The sequence below is a fragment of the Rhineura floridana genome, chromosome 5, assembly GCF_030035675.1.
Source record: "Rhineura floridana isolate rRhiFlo1 chromosome 5, rRhiFlo1.hap2, whole genome shotgun sequence".
In the NCBI taxonomy this organism is placed as follows: Eukaryota; Metazoa; Chordata; class Lepidosauria; order Squamata; family Rhineuridae; genus Rhineura; species Rhineura floridana.
This window is the reverse complement of record NC_084484.1, coordinates 101081815-101108583: the sequence shown is the minus strand read 5'-3', so window position 1 is coordinate 101108583 and position 26769 is coordinate 101081815. Positions and strand designations below refer to the sequence as shown.

Genomic DNA, 26769 nt, shown 5'->3' with positions numbered 1-26769 from the left:
TTATTTATTTAAATTTTATAAATTGCACTTTCATATAGAATATCACAAGGTGGTATACAGGCATACCCCGCTTTAATATATGCAATGGGACCGGAGCGTGCATGTAAAGTGAAAATGTACTTAAAGTGAAGCAATTATCTATGCATGTACTGCACTGCAATCGCCACTAGATGGCAGCGGCATCATGCCATTGTGTCCGTTATTGCGAAGCGTGTACGTTAAAGTGGGGGTATGGTGGAGTATGGAGCATGTACGTTACAGCGAGGTGACGTTAAGTGAAGCGACGTTAAGCGGGGTATGCCTATACAGACTAAAAACACAGTATTACAAGGAAAACAATAAAAATAAACATATCAGTGAAAGCTGGTTGGCAAAGAATCTCCAATTTGAAAGGCCTGTCTAAATAATACACTTTTAGAAGACGTCTAAAAATAAGCAGGGACTATTCCTGCTCAACCAAGTTTTGGTGTACAAGGCCCTATACAGCTCGGGACCAGGGTACCTGAAAGACTGTCTTACTCCTTACATACCCAGTCGATCACTGCACTCTGCAGGTGAGGGCCTCCTGCAGATACCATCTTATCAGGAGGTCCGTTCTGTACAATATAGGAAATAGACCTTTAGTGTGGCGGCACCTACCCTGTGGAATTCCCTCCCCTTGAATATTAGGCAGACGCCATCTCTGCTATCTTTTCAGTGCCTTTTGAAGACTTTCCTCTTTCAACAGGGCTTTTAAGTTGAGATCTATCCCAGTCTGCGTCTGGGTTAGAATTGCTGTTAATATGTGTTTATTACAGAGCTTGGAAAAGTTACTTTTTTGAACTACAACTCCCATCAGCCCCAGCCAGCATGGCCACTGGATTGGGTTGATGGGAGTTGTAGTTCAAAAAAGTAACTTTTCCAAGCTCTGTTATTTAATATGTGTTTTTTAAATAATATGTTCTTAACCCTTTTTTACACTATGTTTTTAAAGCTTCTTTTTTAAAAATTTTTTTTAACGTTTTGTTTTAATGTATTTTAAGGTCTGTTTTTATGATGTTTTAAAGTGTTTTTTAGTGTTTCTGTTTGCTGCCCTGGGCTCCTGCTGGGAGGAAGGGCGGGATACAGGCGGGATACAAATTAAATAATAAATAAATAAATAAACCTCACTTGGCAAGGAGTTCCACAGGGCAGGGCCAGTCACACTAAAGGCTTGGCCCCTGGTGAAGGCCAGCCAAACTTCAGGGGCATTTGGAGCCACCAACAGCGCCCCATCAAAATACTTCGATGATTGACTAAGGTGGAGCACAACGAATCAGGGAGTCCGAAGGTACTTTGGGCCCAAGTATACTGAGATATTCCCCTGATTAAGTAATGTTTTCTACCTTTTAAACACAGAAAGGAAAACAGTTGTTTACTATCCTACCAGGAATAAGCTGAAAGGGACAATTTTTTGTTAAAAAATCAGCACAGTGTTTGTACTTTGTAATGATGAAAAATGCAGGAATAGTTTTATTGTGTATTTTATTGATAAAGGGTGGCTTGCAATCAGTATCTTTGGCATTCTGATCCTAAACTGGAAGTCATTAGTTTCTCCTGGAGCAGCATTTCACACAAGTATCCTGATCCAGGAAGAACGTAGCACAGCAAAAATACTATGGGGCCTGTCACTGACTGAGTCACTGACAGCAACAATCATTTGGAACATGAGAACAAAGAGCCTCACAGTTAAAATGCAAAAACTGAAAGAAAAAAAAGCATGGTGGTAATCGTTGTTGTATAGGTTGTTTTAAACTGTTTTTAATTATGTATTTAAAATTGTGGGAACCTGGCCTGGGACCTTTGCCTGAAGGGCGGTAATAAATTCTAATTCTTACAACAGCAACAATTCCAAGGAGAAGAGAAAAACAGAAAGCGTATTGCAGGAAGTGAGGAACCTGTGGCCATCCAGATGCTGTTGGCCTACAACTCCCATCGTCTCTGACTACTGGCTATGCTGGCTGTGGTTGAAGGGAGTTTGGAGTCCAACAACAGGGGGAGGGCCACAGGTTTCCCACCCCTGGAGTACTATAACATAACTACTCCTCTGGAACAGAAATTATGCAAAATAGATTTTTGAAACTGTACATTTAAAAAATACATTTCTGTGTAAAACAGATCTTTTCAGTGCCTTTAAAATTCTGCTTTATACTGTGTATGTCGATACATGTATCTGCGACCTCTTCACAGATATAACTTGAACCCGCATTAACACACACTAACAATAAAAAATATTAAAAATCTATCAAAATAGACCAGGCTATGGAAACAATACTATTTACAATTCCTTGTGGTCAACCATACCAGTGTGTTTCTTTAGCTCATGGGAACTATGATAAAGATGGATGTTTTCAAGAAAAGATTATGATACTGTAGCAGACCTTGAACATATCTCTCTAAACTAAGCTTTTTGCACCTGGGAAAAGATGAGAAAATACCAGAGTAAAGTTTAAATGTTCTTGAAAATACCCCCAAAATGATCAAACAATCTGCCTTTTTGTGTTACAAAATGTTATTTTGGTTCCTTTTGTGAAAGTCCTTGTAAGCATATTTGAGTCAATATAATTGGTCACAAGCCTTTTAAATGACTCACTTTAAGGGTAAGAAGATTCAGGGATGTTTCATTTAACCTAAGTATGGATTTTTGTGGAGTGGGGGAAAGTAGTTATTTCTGTCCACTGGAAATTAGTATTTTATTAACTGAAAATACTGTATAGCTGCATTGGTGGTACAAACTCATTTCCTCCATCTTTTAAAGATGTGCATACATTTAATATATTATACATTTTGCAGCCAAGAACCAAAGAATTGTACAACTAGGGCTGCAACAACAGGGGATTTTTGGACTTGTTTTTCCTGAACAGCAGCCTTCACTGTGTATAGCAAACTACTTTTGAAATGGACAGGAAATCTCAAAAAGTGTTTAAGATATGGCATAGAGGTTCTGAACAATTGCGGGAGAAATATAATAATTTGCACACTTTAAGTAGTTATTTGGATCCTGGCTTTTATTTTACAGGGTCACCTTTAGATTGTCAGTATCTTGCGGTAGGGTTTCAAATGCATACTGAAAATTTAGGGTTGCACAATTAAAGTGCTCTGTCAACCTGGTACAACAAATCAACAAAAAAAGAGACGGCTTTTTGAAATTAAGAAAATAATGGTGAAATACACTGAAAAGTGTGGGACGAATGAATGATTAACGGAAAGACATATAACCATCATGGAAGCAAACCAGGATGAATGCTCATGGTCATATAATTTCCATGCAAACAAATCAGAACAAATAAAGATTGGATGTCTAACTTCAATGTAAGCTTTGTGCATGCAAATCAGGATGGATGCTCAAGAAACAGGTTGTCTGGAAGAGCCCCAGGTCAGTAAAACAATAGCAAAGAGAAATTCAATGTTCATACTTAAGATATTTACAACTTCATGAAATCAAATAGACAGCACACTGAACTCGAAAGGTTCTGCTACAAGAAACTAGAATACTTTCATGGAAAGACAGTGGCATGGAAAAGGTGAGGATGGGTTGGAAAGTGTCAGGCCCAGGATGTGACTCAGGAACCAGACCAGCGGTTGTAGTTAATTCGTGTTTTATTAGGGTAATGTCCAAACAAAGACTGCGTTTTCTCATGAAGCAATACAGGGATACAGGTCCTGCGGCATTGGGAGAAAGTTGACAGAGCAAGGGACTTCTTCCCGCCTGTTCTTTAAGAAGGGGCCAAACGGGCGCGCAATCTTTCGCTCCTCCTTAACTGCCCCTCAGGTACTGCCCGCCTTCCCCCCTTCTCTCCTGTCTTTTCAGCTGTCTGCGTGTGCGCGGTGAGGGGGGAAGCATCACCCCCTCCTCTTCTGAAGTTTCCGATTCCAGGATGGGGGATAGGGGAGGGGCTGATGGTAAACTGCCTCCCCGCTTTTCTGCTGTGAGCAGCCCTCCCTCCTCCCCCTCTTGCTCTGATCCTGAAAGAGGGGGAGGCGTGAAAATGTCCAGGGAGGGCTCAGGCTCCCCGTTGCTAAGCGACCTTATCACTGGCAGTTCCTCTGTTTCGTCTTCGCTCCAAAGGGGGGAAGTTCCTCCCCCTTCCCTCTGCCATCCATCCGAATACTCTTCTCCCAACTCTCCGGGATCCAGCTCCCCGGGATTGGGACCCCAGCTCTGCCTTCCGACACCATCCCCCCTCCCAGGCTGTGCCCCCCTCCCCTTGTCTGGCTTGGGACGGTGGGGAAAATGTTGATGGAAAAGTTTTACCAATTCTGGAGCATGAACATCAGCTGCATCTTCCCATGATCTGTCAGCCACCCCATAGCCTTTCTAGTGAATCAAGTACTGCAGCTTGTGGCGTCTGATCCTGGAATCTAAGATCTCCTCAACTTCAAACTCAAGCTGCTTATTTACCAGGAGTGGAGCTCCAGGAGGTTCCTCCGGCCGTAACTCACTGGGAGGGGCGGCTTTCGTTAAGAGGGATCGATGGAACACAGGATGTATTTTAAACGTGTCAGGTAGCTTCAGTCGGTACGCCACGGGATTAATTTGAGTTTCTATTTCGAAAGGACCCACCTTCTTGTCTTGTAATTTTCTACATTTGCCCGGCATCTGGAGGAAGCGGGTGGACAGCCATACCTGGTCTCCCGGTTGAAGGGGGGGACCCTCCTTCCTGTGCAGGTCAGCAACTCGCTTGTACTCCGTTTTGGCTTCGTTTAACTGCTGTTTCAGTGTCTGTTGCGCCGCTTGCAATTCCTTAAGGAAGTTCTCAGCTGCCGGTACGAGCATTCCTTCTGAGCTGCTTGGAAAGACTTTAGGATGGAATCCATAATTAGCGAAGAACGGGGTTTGTTGAGTGCTGGAGTGCAGAGAATTGTTGTAGGCGAACTCTGCAAAATGCAAATATGATACCCAGTCAGTCTGTTGATAGGACACATAACTTCGTAAATATCTTTCCAAAACGGCGTTCAAGCGTTCCGTCTGCCCATCTGTCTGGGGGTGATGGGCGGAGGAGAGTTTTAATTCCGTATGCAACTGTTTCCACATTGCTCTCCAAAATTTGGCTGTGAACTGAGTTCCTCGGTCTGAGACTACGCTGTTTGGCAATCCATGCAGCCGGTAGACTTCTTTTATGAATAACTTGGCCGTTTCTTTAGCCTCTAAGGCCCCTGCACAAGGAAGAAAGTGTGCCATTTTGGTAAGTAGATCCACCACTACTAAGATGGCTGTCATTCCTTGGGACTTGGGTAGATCAGTTATAAAATCCATGGAGAGGTCCTTCCAGGGTTCGTGTGGGACAGGCAACGGTTGTAACAGTCCTGCTGGTGTCCCTGTTTGTGTTTTTGTCCGCAGACAGACAGAGCAGGACTTTACATAACTCTCAATATCCCGACGCATTTTAGGCCACCAGAAGTCCTTGGCCACGTTCTGAATGGTCTTGTAAATCCCAAAGTGTCCCGCTGTGATGGAATCATGACACTGGCATAGGATTCTGAGCCTTAATTCCCCTTCTGGCACATATCTGGCGGTTTTGAACCATAACAGTCCATTTCTCCAGTGAAAGGTTACTTCTGAGTCTTGACCTTGTCCCGTTTCCTGCTGATATTTTAGCATGTCTGCATCTTCTTGTTGTGCCTTTTTGAGTTCCTCTTCCCATGAAGGCTGGCATACTCCCAACGTTAATTTATCTGGCGGGATCACGTACTGAGGCTGGTCCTCGGATTCACTTTCTTTGTATTGTGGCTGTCTGGATAAGGCATCTGCTCTCTGGTTTTTGGCTTGGGCATGGTAAGTAATCTGGAAGTTAAACCTAGTGAAGAACTGGGACCATCTTATCTGTCTCTGGTTCAGCTTTCTGGCTGTTTAGAGGCTTTCAAGATTCTTGTGGTCAGAGCGCACTTCAATTCGATGAGAGGCCCCCTCTAGGTATTGTCTCCAGTTTTCAAAAGAGTCCTTGATGGCCAGCAGCTCCTTCTCCCAAACTGTGTAGTTCTTCTCTGCAGGCTTTAACTTCCGAGAGAAGTACGCACAGGGGTGCAGCTCCTTCCCTTCTTGGTCTAATTGCAGAAGGACCCCCCCGATGGCAAAATCTGAAGCATCTGCTTCCACTACGAAAGGGCGGTTCGGATCAGCAAAGCGCAGAATGGGCTCAGTAGCAAACCTTCTCTTCAGCTCCTCAAAGGCCTCGGTGGCGTTCTCTGTCCATTGAAACTTCTTCTTCCCCCTTAAACAGTCAGTCAGAGGAGCTGTTAATTTGGAAAACCCTGGAATGAACTTTCTGTAATAAATGGCAAACCCCAAAAACCGTTGTACATCCTTTTTGGTGACAGGTTGGCCCCAGTCCAATATGCAGCTTACTTTCCCTGGGTCCATCTCCACGCCTTCCGCTGAGATTCGATATCCAAGGAAGTCTAGAGACTTGAGGTCAAATCCACATTTCTCTAATTTAGCATACAGGTGATTTTCTCTCAGTCTCTTCAACACCGTCTTCACATGCTGGTCGTGGTCTTCCTGGTTCTTTGAGAACACCAGGACATCATCTAAGTAACAGATTACATACGTGTCCAACAAGTCTCTAAACACGTCGTTCATGAATTTTTGAAAAATTCCTGGCCTTCCACAAAGCCCGAACGGCATGACCAGGTATTCATACTGTCCGTAAGCGGTCAAGAATCCTGTTTTCCATTCATCTCCCTCCTTCATTCTGATCAGATTGTACGCTCCTCTCAAATCCAACTTCGTGAAGATTTTTGCAGAGCGCAGTCAGTCCAGCAACTCTGAGATCAGGGGCAGCGCGTAGCTGTTGGGGATGGTGATCTGGTTCAATGCGCGATAGTCGTTACAGGGTCTGAGTCCCCCCCTTCTTTTTCACAAACAATAGTGGCGCTCCAGCAGGGGATTGTGAGGGGCGTATGAATCCTCGCCTCAGGTTTTTATCCAGGAATTCCTTCAGGGCCTCCCTCTCATTCTCTGTGAGAGAGTAGATTCTCCCTGATGGGATGCTGGCTCCTGGCACTAGATCAATCGCACAGTCGTAAGGGCGGTGGGGGGGTAAAGTCTCTGCCTCTTTTTCATCAAACACATCTTTGAATTCTTCATACTTTGGCGGCAGGGTCACTTGCTCGATCTCTTGCACTGCCCCCGCTAAGGTGTTCTTGATTCCTTCAGGTTGACAGTTCTCCTGGCAATACTGTGAGGTGAACCACACCACCGCCTCCTTCCAGCTTATTTTGGGTTCATGCTTTGCTAGCCAGGGCATTCCCAGAATCACCTCAAAGTTCGAGAGATCTGACATGTATAGCGAAATGAACTCTTCGTGCCCAGGGATTTGAAGTTTCACTTCCTCCATGGCTTGTGTCACCCCTCCTGACTTCAGGGGTCTCCCATCGATAGTCTCCACAGCTAGGGGAGCGTCCAGTTTCCACCGGAAAATTCCATGACGCTTGACTAACTTTGCATCAATAAAATTTGTGGAGGCTCCACTGTCAATTAAGGCAGTGGAATTAAACACCTCTCCTCTGGAAGTTGTAATCCGAATAGGCAAGACCAACACCCCCTTTGAGGGAGGTTGGATCATTGGGGGGCCTTTATACAACGCTGCCCCCAGTCCACCGGCCTGCACGTGGACTGGGTGTTCTAGTTTCCCGACGGCTCAGCTTTCCCCCCTTTCAGTCCACAGTCTCTGGCCACGTGGCCCGGCTTTGAACAATAAAAGCATAAACGTTCTCGACGTCGTCTTTCCTTTTCTTCTTCTGACAATCTTGGCCTAGCCCCTCCCTGTCCCTCAGTTGCATTACCTGCCATCCCTGCAGAGGGAAGGGTCTTGCTGCGGGATGCTGAGGCTGAGTATCTCGGGACCTCCTGCTTTCTTTCCAGGCGCCTTCCTTCCATCCGGTGATCTATCTGTAGGCATAGCCGGATGAGCCCTGGTAGGTCAGCGGGGGGGAGGTCCTGGCCAACTCATCCAGGATTTCAGCATTTAATCCACTCCGGTACATAAACATCAGGGCGGCGTCATTGTAACCAGTTTCCTGGGACAGAATTTTAAAAGCGTTAGTGTACTCGGAAACAGTCCCTTTAGCTTGCTTCAGAGCGCCTAGTTGCCGCGCTACTGTTTCAGCTCTTTGCGGGTCTTGGAACATCTCGGTCATCTCCTGTATAAATCCTCTGTACCTTCTTAAGACAGTATCCTTTCTCACGAGATACGGAGTCACCCATTTTGCAGCTTCTCCCTCGAGGAGGCTAATCACGAAGGCCACTTTAGCCCCATCGTCTGGAAATTCCGTGTACCTGACATCCAGATATAACTCACATTGAGCCACGAAAGTTGCCAACTGATCACTTTGTCCCGCGTATTTTGGGGGCAATCCAATGGGAACCTTTACTACGGCAGCTGGAGGGGCTGTTTGCATCTGGTCTATCGTGGCCTTCAAGGTTTGATTATCCGTCTTCAGCGCCTTGACTGCTGCTAGCAGGGCTTGAACATCCGTCTGCAAATCAGCTACCTTAGTCCTCAAGAGTTTCACTTCTTCCGTCTCAGAAGTGGGGTTCGTTCCCCCGCTGCTCCCTTTGACATCTTGTCCCAGTCAAGTGAAGAGAGCGTTGAGGGTGATTTAGGTGGCTCTGTCAAGCTGTCAGGCCCAGGATGTGACTGAGGAACCAGACCAGCGGTTGTAGTTAATTCGTGTTTTATTAGGGTAATGTCCAAACAAAGACTGCGTTTTCTCATGAAGCAATACAGGGATACAGGTCCTGCGGCATTGGGAGAAAGTTGACAGAGCAAGGGACTTCTTCCCGCCTGTTCTTTAAGAAGGGGCCAAACGGGCGCGCAATCTTTCGCTCCTCCTTAACTGCCCCTCAGGTACTGCCCGCCTTCCCCCCTTCTCTCCTGTCTTTTCAGCTGTCTGCGTGTGCGCGGTGAGGGGGGAAGCATCACCCCCTCCTCTTCTGAAGTTTCCGATTCCAGGATGGGGGATAGGGGAGGGGCTGATGGTAAACTGCCTCCCCGCTTTTCTGCTGTGAGCAGCCCTCCCTCTTCCCCCTCTTGCTCTGAGCCTGAAAGAGGAGGAGGCGTGAGAATGTCCAGGGAGGGCTCAGGCTCCCCGTTGCTAAGCGACCTTATCACTGGCAGTTCCTCTGTTTCGTCTTTGCTCCAAAGGGGGAAAGTTCCTCCCCCTTCCCTCTGCCATCCATCCGAATACTCTTCTCCCAACTCTCCGGGATCCAGCTCCCCGGGATTGGGACCCCAGCTCTGCCTTCCGACAGAAAGGGGGTGAAAGGATTGTCATTTGCTTCCTTACAAATCCAAGACTGTCTTGCCATTGTGCACTTCATACCTTTTATAAATTCCCATGCACTTGAATAGTAAAACAAAATATAACATCACAAATACTCCCTCGTAAACCTAGCAGATTGATTCTAGTTACTCTTTTTCATAGTAATCTATTTTTTTCTTTCAGGTTAAGAGGATGGTATAAACAAAAATGTTATGATTAATCTTATGAGCTCTTGTGCTGTCAAATAAACACTTAAGAAGATGGAGCACATGGTACTGCAATAGCATGACCGGTATGACACTGCACCAACATTACCAGCTGATACAGGACATTAATAATAGTGCAGGAGCATGGATTGGTGCCATTATCCAATACAGGACTAGCCATTGCCAGATGCAATGCAGTAAAGTGCCACACACAAGTGGGAGAGGGAATAGTGGGGAAAACGAGATGGAGGACTATCCATCATTGATGATTCTTCTGCCTGTTGTAGCAATTGTAATGCACAGTGCTAGATGCTGCATGATTTTTAATGGTATTTTATTGCTTCCTTTATTTCTTTTTTTATTGTATTACAATTCACATTCCATATAATAGAAGTAATAGAAGATACAATGTAAGAAATAAAAGAAGCAAATAAAAGTACTATTAAAAATCAGTATGAATATTTAATGCAGACATGCCGCAGACCACCTAAACAAGGCTCCTGGACTACTGGTGCAGTTCTCTTCTCCCTCCAAGCTGGTGCCTCTGTTACTGCGTAGAAGGCAGTAGCTTGATTGCCATGGACTTACATCCATTATTATTATGGAGTTCTTCACCTCACTGATAATGACTGACACATCCCCCATGTGCGATCTTTATTTGAAATATCATTTAGAAGCAGAGAAGTCCTCATGCTGGTATGGAAGCATTCAGGACTAAGCTGAAAGCAATGAATGTAAGCAAGGCTACTAGGCCTTCTTGCAGGAAGAGCTTAGCACTTACACATTTATTAATTTTTGGCTAACTTCCACTGTGAAGCTACTGCTGCATCCACAGCTCTCCGGCTTACAGCAGGCACAGTGGAAGGCATGAGAACTGGGGCTGTTGGCTCTTTTGGTCCCGATGCCATTGTGCAACAGTTGTGAGATTGGCTTGGGATGCTGATCCTGGGCCTGCTCAGCTCTGCGCCCACCATATGAATGGAATGCCCCATTGGGGGAGTTTCTGCCTGCAGGGATACCACCAGATAGAGCAGCTGGTGGGAGGTCAGCTGAGACTGGAGATCTGGAGCGAGGAACACCTCCACCTAATTGTCCCCTACCCCAGGCAGGAAAAGGTGTTTTTGGAGTGCTGTGTTAGTGAAATTTTTCTTTCTCTAATTTTTTTTAAAGAGCTCTGTGAAGGGAGTGTACTTCCTCTGTGAAGAAATATCTTCCCCAATTTTTTATTAAAGCCAAATACATCCTCCTTCCCATGGTGAGGCTACACCTCTTTGCCATCCCATTACATATGGGCTGGATTTTATGCTATTGCCTTTCAGTTAGGGCCTGCCAACTCTCAAAGAATAAAACACATAGCACTTTGTGAGATTGCTGAAACTATCCTTAGGTTGATTGGCTTTATTCAAGTTTTATGCCAGTGCCTCCACAAAAGCATCCATCTATGGCAAGTTAGTATTCTCCCTATATAAATATCTCCTTGCAAAAATCACATAGATACATACACACAAAATAGTTTATTTCAGCTTGAAAGCATAGTTACTACCCCTTCACCCCTGTGAAGACATAAGTTTTGAACTTCTAAATGGACAGGTGTATTTTCCTTCTTATGAAAGAAACCCAGGAGCCTATTATAGCAATTTATAGGCACTAACCTGCATGGACTTGCCTTCATCATACAAACTGCTTGCTGTTTGAACTATAAATCTTGGTCAAAATAGGAAGTTAATTCCTTCTCCTCTTTTATAGGTGGAGACCTCTACAAGTAAACAGCAGTTTTGTGGTATGAAAATCTCTCAGCCCCTTTAATCTACAAACTTACACAAACATCTCTCAAGTGTCTATTTTAAAGTAGTTGTTTTGTTTAGAAAGATAAAACAATGGCTTTATGATATTTATAAACTAGCAGTACTAGTTCCTTAACTCTTTTCTATTAAACATTCTATTAGATAGGTTACATTAAAAAATTACAGATTAACAAACAACTACAACAACAGAGCAAAAGATTTCCTAGCTTTTACATTTCTTTTGAGCTTAACAGTCTTTTCAAGATTCTAATGATGCTGTTTAAAAGTCATTATATACAGCCAATCAAGAATCACCCCAATGCAAGCTCTAGTGAAATGAATGATTGTTGATGCAAAGGGAATTTCCTATTCTCTGTTTATTCATTACTGAATTTCTCATACACCCCAATATTCACCAACACATAGGGTATTATATTGCTGTACCAATCAAAAGTTTATAAAACCACTTGATTCTATAAAGATTTTGGGCATATAATCCATGGCATTTGGCTAAACCAAGTTATGTTATAATAAAAAGTACAGTGATATATTAAAGAGCTTTTAGTGGTAGCCCTTAGAGACCAATCAAACACATTTCATCAGGGACTACATGTGATACTGATTACCTACAAATTATAGGTAGGTCCATGCATGCAAGAGAGCCTCAATAATGGTTTGTGTTAGGAAAAACTGCTTAGGAAAGTGAAATTTCTAACAGAGAAGACAACTACAGAAAAGGACTGCTTAACCTTTTCCTTATCCACAATTTATCTGTTCCAAAACGTGCTTAGTCACAGCAAGACATATGCATACAAAAGCTAATGACTTATGTTCACTTACATTAATGCTCTTTATACTATCAGCTCCTGTACATTTACTACACTTCTTTAGAGTAAAACAAATGAGCTGGCTCTAAAATTACAGCTGACAAAATACTTTGGTCGCATACGCACCAAGCATTTGAAGCATATTTAAAGCACGACTTTACTTCTCACAGAGCTACAATTTTGAGCATCCTTAACAAACTACAGTTCCCAGGATTCTTGGGGAAATTCATGTGCTTTCAATGTGTGTACACAGCCTCTGTTTTAAACCACAAGCAACCAACCAACAGCCTATTTGCTACAGCTTCAGAAGAGACCTGAACTACACCCTACCTGTGGCACACAACCACAAATTACAGTGAATATCAGCTTAAAAACTACAAAATAAAATATTCTGACTTCTTATGCTTCAGAAGCAAGCAAAACCACAGTTACATTTTTACAAAAAGACTTAGCAACAGCAAAACACAAAAGTGCTAATTTTTCCAAATGTATTTTTCTAACATCATTTTATAGAGCTAAGCTCCCCTTCTCAAGTGCTGCTTCCAGGAAGAATGTAGGACCACACCCATTTTTTCAGTAGCAACTGAGCATAGAGATCATGACTGATGTCTGCAGCAAATTAAACTTAAGGACTTATCCAAGGCTAATGGAGTTGGGCTTTGTCCATTGGGTGTTTCTCTGTTTCACACTCCCTAGTGTTTTCCTAGTGGATTGGAGAGACCAGTGAAGAAGGTGGTTCAGTAGTCACAGAAGTGATGTCCTATGATCTCAAAGACAGAAGGGACTGACTACCTGGAATGCTCCAGTGTGCCCAGGCAGTGAGCACACTGAGAATACTACCCCATGCATCACTTCCATTCCTTTGCCATTCCTACTCTACTTTTCCTTCTGCTCTCCAGCCATGCAAAAGACAGAAGGGAGGATAGATTAAGAAGCAAGTGAGATACTCCGAATGAAGGAAGAGCAGATTTCGTTCCTAGGGTCCTTCAAAATTCTCAAATCTGCTTACTGGTCCTTGGCAATGGATCAATTTTGTGAGAATACAACATAATTCTTATATTTACGTACAAGCTAAGAAACTGTACAATTGAAGTCTTTTCAAAAAAGGAATATGAATAGATACTTGAGGTTGAACTTAATACCATGGCTGACCATACAGAGTTCCAAAGTGGCTGAAGGATGCATGTTCCCTAAGATATTCTTCCATGGTCATAGCTGTTCGCTGAGGAACACTATGCCATACTCATTTACAATCATACAACACATTGGTATCTGAAAACAAAGCTTTCAGAATACATTCTTGTCCAATGCCAGGACCAGAAATTTACATTTATTACACATGCTTCTTTGAAGCATGCAATAATTTAATACTATCTTATCATGTAACCACCACAACCCTTAACATTTGCACTGGTGCTTATCTTCTAGTGATGCCTTTGGAACGCCACCATAATGTCATGTATTTTGGAATTACACCAGCAATGTCCTTGGTATAGTCCAATCTAAGCATGTATGTACTAGCTCAGTAAGTTCCTGATACATTTGATACTGCACAATGGGCTTAGGCAGTAACCGCTGATTTCCAGTACAGGGGATCCTTCCTATATTTTGTTTGCTTTTAAGTTCATTCTAATTTGTGAGTTCACCTTATTTGTCTTCTGACTTTTACATCTCTTAATTATAGGCTTTCAGGAGTTTGGTCAACAATAAAAAGGGGACAGAAATGTGCCTTATGAAAAGTAAATCCTAAATTCTTATATAAAGGTTGGGTTCAAATGTAATGCAAACTCATGGTTTGTTAAGCTAATTCATGCTTATTTTAATAATATCTGAAGCAGAACCTACCCGCAAACCATGGTTTGTCTGAGTTCAACAAACCAGGAAAAAAACACAGTTAAATCTATTGCTCTGTTTCAAGGCTGCTGCACCATGGAAACAGGAGTGAACTTATGACCTTAAGATGCCAGTGCTGAGAAAAAGCAGTTCTTAACCATCATTTGCCTGTTCCATGTCTGAAAGCTGAACTGTGGCATAAGTCATGGTTTCACGTTAACCTGAACCCAGCCAAATGAGCAGGTGATGCTTTAGGACACAACATTCAGAGCATTGCTAAGAATTAAAATGACAATATCTCAAGAGCTGGATTTTCTCCTGTGATAATACAGACATATTTTCCTTTTGTATCATGTCCAGTAGACTGTGAGGCTGCAAGGATGGATCTTGCTTCTTTTAATTTTAAAGCACCTCCATGTTTTACTTCTGAATGCATTGCTACGTATACTACTTGTATTAGCACTTATAATGATGATAAATAAAACACAGCACTGAATCTGGTTGAAATACAGCACTCTGGAAGAACACACTTGATTTAAAATCAGTGATTCTAAACTGGGAAAAAAATTAATAGCTTTCTAAGAAAGGACCATATGTCATTCATACTAATTTCAGACATAATTATGTATGTGTTTAAGACTTTTGTAAAATATATTTTAGAGAGTATTTAATCAAGGCATTCACCCGCTTAATGTCAGCTGCTTTCATGATGATAGATAGTTGCAAAATAAGATTTAAAAAAAACTACCCAAGACAGGATTGTTTTAATTTGTTTACATTATATGGTCTGGAATTATAGCTGGAGCCAAGCTTCAGAGATACTTCCCAGAAAAACATAAGCAAGAAAATGAGCTTCGCTATCTTTAAAGTATCCCCTGATCCTAATCAAAGTACACAGAATAAATTTTATTGCAGTCGGTGAGGCTTAACTGCCAGGGCTCAAGAGTTACTATCTGATGCTCTATAACAAATGCCTTAAGTATTACAGTTTAAGGTAGCCTTCCCAACCTGGTACCCCCTAGGTGTTTTGAACTGCAACACCCATCACCCTGACCATTGGCTATGCTGGCCAGGACTGGTGAAAGTTGCAGTCCAAAATATCTGGAAGACACCAGTTTGGGGAAGGCTTACTCAGGTCAGGAGTAAGTCCTACTGGGTCACAGGTGATTTCATTCTGAGCAAACATGCAAGGTATTATTTATTTATTTATTTAGTATATTTGTATGCTGCTTTTCATCACCAGGTGACCTCAAAGCAGCTTCCATAGCAAGAACCAAATAATATGATAAAAACAATTCAGAACATAATAATAATAAAAAAACTACAACAGTATCAATAAATAATACCACAAAATATAAAACAGGCTGAAATCTCAAATCAATCTAGTCTACAAAACCTAGAGAAAACAAATATATATATGTAGAGAGAAAGAGAAAGAGAGAGAACAAATATACAGTAGAGTCCCATCATTGTATAACAGTCCATATCCTTCAAAGAAGGCTGTAACAGATTCCTTGTTAGCAGTCTCTTCCCCAGTATTAGACTGCATGTGTGTAATAAAACAGTGTTAAGAACTTCGTTATACTTTTTTGTGTGTGAATGACCTCTTGCCAATCATCCTTTGCCCTAACTACAGATTTCTTTCAAGGTGGAAATATTTTCTGTTTAAAAACATGTATGGCTTACATTTTACTACTCTTGAATACAGTGGAATAAAACAGGAGACAATTTTTTAAGATTATTTTAGGCTTTTCACCTAATGCCGTGCCTTACTTTTTCCAGCTGTTTGACTATAGTTTTATAGCATTTTGATTCTGTATATATAGCTAATTGCTAACACCATCCCATGGAAGTAGGAATCTGTACTAAGCTAAAGTATAAACTGTAAACATCGAACAAAGAGTGATTGTTGCTTGATAGCACAAGGTCAGTCTAGATAATTTTGAAATTAAATCATTTAGCTCCTGGTTAATCACAGGAGTGCCTTAGGGTATTCTGCAACACAGTTTAATTATTCTTTTCATAGTTGGAATAGCTAAGTGGTTAAATTATTATTCTGATTATGGTTTTAGCTGTGCTTTATTGATCATTCTATTATATATACTGCTTAGACAGTTTTACAATTAAGCGATCTATAAATAATTCTAAATATACAAAATTATTATTTCAAAGCACTCTTATGAGTGGAATTTGCTTCTAAACTTTGATATCTGTGTATGTCCAGGTTTTTAACCCCAGAGTAAATTCAAATTAATTAGCCAAAATAAAATGGTATGATCATACACATGCACCCTGAAAGAAATGAAAATGTTGCTCATTAAAGAGTTGTTGATGTTTTTACATTTGCTCAGTGTATGATTGTTTACTTATTTAAAATCATTTATCTCCTGCCTTTCCTCCTTAAGGAAATCAGAGTGGTGCACATTTCAAAAATCAACAGAAACGAGCAATAGAAAACACAGCAAACTCACAGCAGTCAAAATATCTGGAAGGGCTGAAAAGTCTGATTTACAAAGAAAAGTGCAAACTGCAAGCAGTGAAAGAGCCACTGATGGATGAGTTCAATATACAGAGTAATGACTGATATTGTAGCCCCTTTCACATGCTACATTGAATGGGATAGACACAGCTGTCAATTTGGGTGCCTCTCTCAGGTTCTCTCTTCTTCAATCTTAAGTTCATGTTACCACATTTCTGCATCAGTTTGCTTTTTTTAAAAAAAGTCCTCATAAAAATCATCAACATTGGAGTATGCATTTCTCCTAACATACACACTTCTATATGCAATTTTGCCTTAAACCTATTTTTACAAGCCCTTTCCACACTTTCCCCTAATATACACATATTTGTACATAATTTTTGCACTGCAAAATTTAGAGAAGTGCACATTTTGAAGGACAGCCGTATTTTGATTTGCATACTGCTTCAGGAAATGCAAATTAGGAACTGAATTTCTCTCCATCCCTTCACGGAGGACACAGTGGGATCATCCATGCAGTGGAGTCAGTGTACTGTGTAGAAATGGTATGTAAAGATCCCACTGGGCTGGTACTGACCACAGTTAGCTCATTTAAATCCATGACACCACTCAAAAATAGCATTTCTGAACTCTTATGTTCAAAGTATGAACTTAACTATATCTTATATACAAATATGCAAGTTCATGTTCTGATCTGAAATTGTAATAAAAGCCTGATAGCTGCTTGTTTTCCCACAGAGAAGCAGCCATCAGGAAGGGAATTTGGTACACTGAATCACTGGATAGCGAAGTAGTACAGTAGGGCCCTGCTTTTTGGTGGCCCACTTTTCGGCATTTCGCTTTCACTCATATGGCACTTGTTCCACTTTTATGGCGTTTTTTGGGCGTCAGGCGCCATTTTATTGACAGGGTTCCACATTTAGGTGGGTGGTCTGGAACGTAACCCGCCGTATGAGTGGGGCCCTACTTTATCCATTTCTTCTCTGTTCTGAAACTGCTTTCCTTAGGAAAAGTAGCTATTAAACTTTGGTTGCACAAAACATGAAACTGCATCCTAAGTTGTGAACTGTTTGCTCCACTGCTATTCATAAATTCTGTAGCACTATTGTAAAGTTGCTTATAGTCATGTTAATTTGTTGGAGAGGGGAATCCCACAGTAGTGTGTAATCAGAGAAATGAAAGACAGTTTGTTCTGGTCGAGAGTCTCTGTCTGGTTTCTTCTACCCTGTTCTTCACTGAAACTTTTCTATAGCATTTTGAACTTAAAGGCAAACTCAATCTTTTCCATGTTGTCTGTTGGCAATTGCTACTGCTATATGTGCCAAATGAAACACTGGGGTGGGGGTGGGGAACCATCCCAAAGTGCCATCCTATAGAGCTGATTGTGCCAATCATTATTCCAACGACCAATGGATGACCATGTCCTCTATGCACAGGGAAGGAGGGAGGAAGTTCAGGTACTTACCCTGAATCTGGCTCTGTGGCTGAGGGTTAAAAGCAGTGGTGTGGTTCAAGGAAGCTCTTGGGTTAGGAGTGGGGGCTGGGTGGTGGGGGCTGACCCTTATGGCTGTGCGACGCAACTGCTCCAGTTCACTCAGGCGCTCTGAAAAGGACAAACTCCCAGGCTTTGTCTGCTCATCTAGTTTCTGACGGTGTCCTATTATGGGGAGGGGGAAAAGAAGATGAGAAAAATGTCTGACTGACATAGTATAATCTCTTGATGTGTATGTAACCTATTACTATGATCAGAAAGTCAACAGCCTAGTCTATGTTGCCTAGCCAATGTAGAGCCCCTCTGATATTGTTGGATCCAAACTCCCAACAGCTGCAGCCAACATGGCCAATGGTCAGGGATGGTGGGAGTTGTAGCCCAACAACACCTGGAGGGCACCACACTGGCTACCCCTGTAATATTTACTAAAAACATGAAGGATTCAATCCAACTAAAATCCATTAATTCCAATAGGATATGAATATGACTAAGGGCTCATCCAAATGGAGCGGGATAATCCACGTTTTCCATATCCGGTTCGTCATCTGACAGTCCTCACTTTGCCTGTTTGTTCGCTCTTTCCCAATAAAAAAACCCACTTTTTTTGCGCCCACACAAGCAGCGAGAGGACCCGTACTACTTCTCGCTTTTTCCCAGCTCCACCCATAACATTCCCCCCTATCAGCCAGTTGGTCCTCAAAAATATGACTTATGCTCCTCTCCCCCTTTGCAACAAAGCACAGCAAGGTGCATGAGCTTGAACGTACGAGTGCGAAAGTTTGAATTTCCTGATGGTAATGGAGTTCCTTGTTGCTCACCACTCTGGAGCAGCGCCTGCCAGGGGGGTGTCTCCAGGTGCTCCTGACCATCCAGGGGGATTGTGGGCAGTACAAGGGATCAGCGCTTGAAATTGCTGGGCGAATCCCCCCCCCATAACCCTTGGGCTCATTCACTGCAGGGTTCAGCCCCGGACCGTTATGCAGCTCGGCGGCAGGAATGCTGCCCCTGAGGGAAGCAAACAGCCCCCCCACGGGTGGCCGCTCTTGGCTCAGGCAGGGAATGCGGGCAAACAGCCCCGCGTGCTGCTGTGTCAATCTGCGCTGAAGTGACCAGCACAGGCTTTGCGGTATTCCCTCTGATAAAAGAAACATGCAAACCACTTATATGCCTATATTTTTGTTTGTTTGTATTTGCAATATTTCGCAAAACCGACTGTATGCTTTTCTACCTTTAACGTTTCTGGAGATACACATGATTGCAATTCCACTTATTTCTCCAGAACAGCAAGTAATGATGTGTCATGTCTAGGAAGGTAGACCACCAGTCTCTATGGTTGCGGGTGGCTGAGATGTTCTAGCAAACCACTTATATGCCAATAATTCCTGTGGGTTTTTTGCTTGTATTTGCCATATTTCGCAAAAGCGACTGTATGCTTTTCAGCTCAGCTGGGCTGCGGAGAACCTGCAGGCTGTGGTTGAAATTGACAAGACTCAAAGAGAGTAGCCTTGCAGGCAGAAAAGCGAAATTGACTACGGGTGTGTGAGTGTCTGTAATCCAAGAGGAAAGCCTCTATTTCTCTTCTCCCCCCCCCCTCGACTCTGGATGCCTGGAAGCAAAGACAAATACGTTCAAGAAGGACATTTGATGTGGAGGTGAGGGGTGGGAGGTGGAGGTTAGGCAAAGATAAATATTTTCTCCCTTGAAAAAGTTTACAAACAACCACAATTGCAGATCTCACCCTGAGCGGTTGCCCAGTTTGCTCTGATAGGTTCCTTTTTCCCGGGCTTTCCCCGGACATTTGCGCACATGCACAACAGTGGAAATACGTGATTGGCTGAGAATGAGGGAAGGGATATGGGGAACTGCCCAAGAACCGCCCATCAAATGCCCGCAGCTGTAAAGTCCACGGTATTGCATCCAAGTGCCTGAAGGTACAGCGGATGATTCCCAGTTTAAAAAAGCAAATCGCATGATTTGCGGTATTGCAGGAGTGGATTTAACCACGCGAAAATGCACAAAAGCGTGCGGCATATGGACGACCAAAAATAATGAAAACACAAAGCGATCGTGTCACACATTTTACAGTCGTCTGGATGAGCCCTTAAATGTAGGTGGATTGGAGTTGAAATCCTCAGCACATACCACAGTGTTGTTTAAGTACATGAAACTGCACTTGTTCATGTTCTACATTATTATACTGTCAAAGAATACAGATGCTAGAGTAGCTCACAGAACATAGGAAGCTGGCCAGACAATTTGTTCATCTATCCTAGTAGTATCTGAACTGACTGGCAATAGTTTCTTGGGTCTGAGACAGCAGCCTTACCCACCACTTGCCCCCTGAAGCTTTTTTTAAACCAGATTTGGCAAAGACTGAAACTGGGACCTTCTGCCTGCAGAACATTGGCTTTGCCACTGAGATATGATTGCTCCCTGAAGTAACGGGAGTTTCATTTCATTTGGCAAAACAGATCTAGCGTATCAGAAATAAAAGCCTCTGAGAGACCCAGTATCCAGTTTTTGCATTTCTAGACACAGAATTGTGCTTGAAAACTCTGGACCCATGCACTTAGAGATTCCTTTTTTCATTACCTAATAACTCAGAAGTGATGCATAAGGGCACCTCATCTTGTCTTTCTAGGCTAAGAAAGATTATAGTAGAGTTCAGCCCTCTGTTACTGCACTCACTGAGCCTGAGGAACATCAAAGGGGCCAGTGGCTGCCTCATGGTAGAAGCTCCTCTATGCCCATGGGAAAATGTGCTTGAGGAAAATCCAACTAAGATTAGTCCCCCATTACAGTTTCTGATTCTATGTCCTGAGCACCTTAATTCTTTTCATCTTTGTTTCACAACATTTCCACTTTTCTGGTTGACTAGTGCTTCATTTCTGTCCCAGGGTAGTAGGACAATATCCTGGCAATGCTCAGGAATAGGCACTTGAGCTGGAATGATACATGCACACTGTCACACTTGAAATGGAGTGGGATGACCACATCAGTTGATGTCAAGAGACTCTCTGGCTCATGAATGGCAGGACATCAGTAAATCTTCTACCTAAATATGGAACTTTTATTCCTTTGCCATATTTCTTTTCACTAATTCCTTTGATCCTTTAAGAGAACAGCAGAAACAGCTGCATCTCTGAGGCTGATTGTCCTTTTTTAATTTCTTTGTTGACACCACTCCATTCCCTAAACTGCTTCTTTATTTACAACAGTGAGTTCCTTTTGGGAGGAAATGGCCCCTACAGTTCTGTGATGGAAACTCTTTTAGGAAGATGCCTCTCCAAAGATATAGTATAGGCTGCTGTGTCTTATGGGCAACAAAATTTACTGATATGCCTCCACAGCTCATTCTTTTGCTCCTTGGGGTTTTAAATAAAATCTGAACACATAATTGCCATTTATTTTTACCTGAGGGAGGTCATCAAATGAATTGCTAATCCTGGCCGAAAAAGTTAAATATGTCCTCTGCAGGACATTCTTCCACATAGCTTTCACAACATTTTCATGAAAACACAAGATTATAAAAAAGGAGAATTCTAAGAGGAAAACACACACTTAAAAGCAGTGTCTAGTAGCTAACATTAAATTTTATAACTTGTGCTGAGTTTCCAAGTCTGAGCAACTCATCTCTTCTTCCTCCTGCCAGATCCCTTGGCACAGCTCACTGAGTCTCAGATTCCACACTGAGCTATAAATTATCACAGGAATGAAAGGGGGGGCTAGAAACTAGAAGTGATTTTATCTTTTACACCCATTAGCCCACCCTACTTCCCTCCTGCTCTTGTTAAAAAGATAAAAAGAAAAATACTTTTATCTGATACTTTTATAGTTCAAATGCAAATCTTTTTTCCATTCATCAGTAATGCAAATCTGAACTTGGACTCAAGACACTCGACTTGAATTCAAACAGTTGGAGTCATGCAAGCTGTGTACATATGTAAAATGTCTTTGACATGGTGATTATTTTCAGCCTCATGGCCTGAACGCCTTGGGGCCAGCATCTAGATTTCAAAGTAATGTCTGCTATATCTAACAAGATAGTTGTAGTTAGAAGTTCAACTCAAAACCATTTATGCATTTAATTTAGCCTGTCTGTGCAATTCCTTCCCTTCATGTTTTCCTGGGGTGATTTTTCACATGGCTTTGAGGGCTGCTATTTTCTGGCAAGATGATTAATCCAAATTTGCACTGAAATCTATAAGAATAATACTTGCAATGGATTAAATGGTCATTAAAGGAAACCTATGGTGACCGATGAGCATGTATGGATGTTGTATTTTTACAGCATTAACCCCAGGGCTGTTGCCAATTTTCTCCATGTTAGGTTAGAAACACTTTGTATTATAGAACGCACGTGTGTGAGAGAATATCATAATCAGTGTAGATTCTAGATCCTCTGCATATGATCATACATGCTGATTTTGTTTTGCTGCACAGGAGAGTGGCTGCAGCTTCTTATCCTGCAAATGTAGCAATTAATTAATTAATTGATCCATATGGTTATCCTCACACATGACAATCTGCATGTCATTTTTATCATAGCATAGTTCCCTCTAGGTTAGCAATCAAGGTGTAAAATCAATTTTAGTATGTGAAAAAACACTATGCAGTCATATGGATCTGCAAAATTAATATGAATGCAATGGCAGTATTAATCAATGTGTGTGAATGATTAACACTTACAGAGTGAAAGCTACTGAGGTGATATTGTAAACTATGGGTGGTATTCAACTATCCTACTCAGAGTAGACCCACTAAAATGAATGAACCTAGGTTAGTCATGTCTATTAACTAAAATGGGTCTACTCTGAGTAGGACTAGCACTGAATAGCACCTTACATTTATTAGATTTATTTCAAATATTACTCAACAGCTAGGATGGTGTAGTGGTTAGTAGAGTGTTAAATTAGGAACCCCAGGTTCAAATTCTCACTCATCCATGAACTGCTGGGGATGACTTCTGGCTAATGACACATTCTCACCTACAGCAGAGGATTGCTGCAAGGATAAATGGCAGGGTGGGGAAAAAAGAGAAATAGAAAGAAGCACCACAGAGGGAGGATAGAATTACTGAAAATGTAAATGCAATAAACAATACAAATTGCTGATAATTTGTATAGCATCTTTCATGCACAAAGCAATACATAATTTTAATTAATTCATTCTTGCAAAAACATTAATATTAATTTAAAACTGAGACAAACAAATTAAGCCTGAATGGGTTAAGAAATATTTCTCATGTCCACACCCTATATTTTATTAATATGCAGTATAATTCTATAGCTGTATGCATGTCTGCTCAGAAGTAAGCCACACTGAGTTTAATGGGACTTACTTTCAGGTAAGCATGGAATGGATTGTACTCTAAACCAAATTTACCACCTAACTAAGAGAAATCTTTGAGTGGATGGGGTGGAAATATCTTACTTGGTGTTCTTTTAACCAAAATGTACTATATAATTACTGCTGAGATAACAACAACAATCACCAATATGCTGTTAGCATTTTAACATAAAATCTCATGTGTTTTTATGTATACCCATCACCTTACTGTAAACCCCATGATTATGAAATTAAACATCTCCATAGCTGCCTGTATTGCACTGTCCCAAATTCCACCAGGCTAGAGACCAACATTTGGGAATTGCCGGCTTCTCTACTGAATAGGAGTCTTCATGTTGTTCATGTCTTTATGGCAATGAACAACATGCATAGATGAGGGAGAAATATTGCACCACCACCCTTACTCTCACCTCCTATGCTCATTCAGCATAACTTCTCGAAGAGCCTATACACATCATGTACATAGCTTCCTGAGGGACATGTTAAGTCTATTGTAGCAAAACCAACAGTGTCTTCTATATGCAATTGGGAAATAGTGAAAAGGCTGAATCAAACATAGGCTCTTCCAGAGGTTATGCTGAATGTATGTAGGAGTGGGAGGAGGACAACATGAACAATCCTGCTCTAACCCCCACAAGTGTCTTTTGTAATGTGTGAAGGGTCCTGGAGTTGTGCACTCAAGTTTTGGATAAGGCACAGAATTTGTAACTTGTTTTTTTTTAGAAAAAGTATTTATTAAATAAGTTCTTGCCTGGAGATAAGCCTGTTCACTGATGTGTAAGTCACATAAAAAAGGCATAGAGAAATTCCTTTTAAAGGAATGTTTAAAGCAAAAATGAATGCCAGCCAGAATTTGAATGATATCTTCCTACACCCACCAAAAACAAAGTTTGTTTAAGGACATGCAAAAACAAAGCAAGTGTGGAAGAAGCAGTCTGTTAAGAGCAGACTTAAACGAGGAGAGCTGGATGTCTCAAGGGAAGGGCACTGCAGCTGCTTTTCTTGCTCCTAATACAGCATTAAACTTGCACTTCAGAGTTTGCAAAGGGGACCATTACTGACAACTTGGAAAAAGACAATCTGGCAAAAAGCAATGAGAATTTCCCCCCTGAGCTCTGATTGGCTGGCGATTCTGGAGTGCTTTTTCTGTCCCATCTGAAGCAAGTTTGCTAGCATCGCCTGCGCTTGTTTGTAATAAATGTATTCCTTTTATCAGCATACTGGAAACAGCGCATCTTGAAACTTGTGTCTCTAGCTCATGCCTTGAGGCTCACGATATAACTAACTTGGATATAATGTTTCCCTTTGCTTTCCTTCTGATTGTTCTCATATTATTACTGTATGGTGCCTAGCACTTTGTTGGCACTAGGGATGCTTGAGGATTTTGTTTGATCCCCATTTTTAAGCAAGCTGACCTCATCACACTTCTTATACTAATATGTGGACCAGAATGCAGTTATCTTATGGTTTTTGCACTTCTCTGAATGTTGAGATACAGGTTCAAGATTTCAGCTAAAAAATGTACAAAAATGCATATTTTTAGATTAAAAAGTGTACAAAATTATGTTAAAATGCATACAAAAATAATGCACAGTTTCTGTGCAGTTTTCTTTTAAAATTGCAGACTGATGTAGAAACAGGATGGAATGGAGTTATGGATGAACATGTGAAACTGACACAAACTGAGGAAATAGGCTGATTTGTCCATCCCTAGTTGACACAAAATAAATGTTAAACAGCAATAGTATAGGCAATATTAGTCTGCTCTGAGTAGGACTAGCATTAAACACCATACAATATCTCTGGATCATGGCCACTGATGCCAATCACTATGGTAAATTGTGACAAGGGTGCTTCCCAGAAGTATAATGAGCCCATTTCATTTTCAAACTGCCTGTGGAGAGTTAAAAACCGCCACTAACTAAACTGATGTACAACCAACAGTCACTCTTCCAATGAAAAGATCCTCTATTTCATTGCTCATGCCCTGAGTCATCAAAACTTTGCTTAACAAATGGGGTGGTGGAAGGAAAAGTGGATTTTCCCTTGCTTGAATGTTTACTCTTGCAACTAGAACCAAAATAACTCACTTCTTGTGATAAAATGAGAAACTTTTCTCTCTCTGAAATAAACATCTTTGCATTTAGAGACTAGAGCTGCTCTGTACTTACTCCTTTAACTTCCTTAACAGTCTCTCCATTGTGCCAACACTTTGTTTCATATAAGCAGGACTCCAGTTCACTGCACAGTCTTATGTCCTTAATGGTTCTGCTGAGTCTTATGCATGTTATGATGTTTGCTTCCTTCTTTTTCTTTGCAGCTTGCAAAGAGATATAGTAAGCTACTGTATAGCATTTTAAAAGCAGTGTGTTTGAGAAGTTTCCAAAGTGCACACAGGCAGGTTATTCTTCTCCTTGTTTTCTTTGGCTTGATGTGAACAGCACAGGATAAGTCAAACAATATTAACTTTCAACAGTGGAGTGGTGTGGTCAACCAAAACTGTCGGTGGCTAGATCGAAAAGCAGGTAACAACGACTAGCCCAGGATGCCATATACATTTGTGTGTGTGTAGGTCAAAAAGTCATGCGCTTTTCTATTTAGCTGGCATTTGTATGTTTCATTTTGTCAGTGCAAAAACACTATTTTACAGTTTCTGACCAGTTTGTCTTAGGAACCTGTGAGATTAGCCTTTCTGAGCTGAATTCAGAGTGCTGTTGATGTCTTATAAAGCTCTAAGCAGCCTTTCCACTTCCACTCCCATCTGCTACCATGAAGGGGGGGATGCAAATAGAGAGGCAAAAGCTGACCATTAAGGTGACACAAGTATGTCCTCTCTAACAGCAATCGAAATTTCGTAATCTTACACCTTCTCTTCTTTCCCCCCACCTGCTAGAACCCTCACCCATTTACTACCACAACGTTTCTTTGTCTCCGGTTCCTGTATTTCAGCCAGGCTGTTTAATCACTGGCTGCCAGCAAGGGAAGCATTGAGAACAGAGAGAGACACTCTTTCCATTCTGTGGTGTTACAGCAACCTACTCAAAATGGGAGGAGCAATTTCGGGAAAGGACTAAAGAAGCTTCCCAGTGGTGAGCACACTCTGGATGTGACACTTATTTAAAAGTTCAAAAAGCTTTGTGGTGAATTGCAGTGCACAGAGACAATGAAAAGTGCCTCTCTGAAGCCTAAGCTATTCCTTTGCTATATTTTAGACCTAGCATATGTAGTGGAACAAAAGGGTATCCAAACGGTATCCATAATTAAAATTTACAGCACTGCCATTTTTTTTGGTTTTCTTAACAAATGTTCAGGAAGGAATGAGACATTTCTTAAACACACCACTCCCTTGCAACATGTGGTTCTCTATGGCAAGGATGGGGAACCTGTAGCTCTCCAGATGTCACTGGACTACAGTTCCCTTCAGCCCCAACCAGCCTAGCCAGTGGTCAGGGATGATGGGAGCTGTAGTCCACCAACATCGGCAGGCCAGTTTATTCTTCTAGCCACCCTCAACATT

The 26769-nt window shown here is 41.8% G+C and overlaps 1 protein-coding gene across 5 annotated transcripts in view; it reads right to left on the bottom strand.

Moving 5' to 3' along the window:
• The window catches only part of RUNX1 (RUNX family transcription factor 1), a 272128-nt gene that overhangs the window by 47933 nt on the left and 197426 nt on the right, over positions 1-26769 (bottom strand). For 4 of the 5 annotated variants that reach the window (XR_009762805.1, XM_061627714.1, XM_061627715.1 and 1 more), the window contains one exon: positions 17877-18068. The exons of the other annotated variant lie outside the window; for it this stretch is intronic. Coding sequence is in view for 3 of the 4 variants with exons in the window: in XM_061627714.1 (XP_061483698.1) it covers positions 17877-18068 (192 nt within the window). In the remaining variant the exon portion in view is untranslated. The remainder of the gene's footprint in view (positions 1-17876; positions 18069-26769) is intronic. 5 annotated transcript variants of the gene reach the window in all.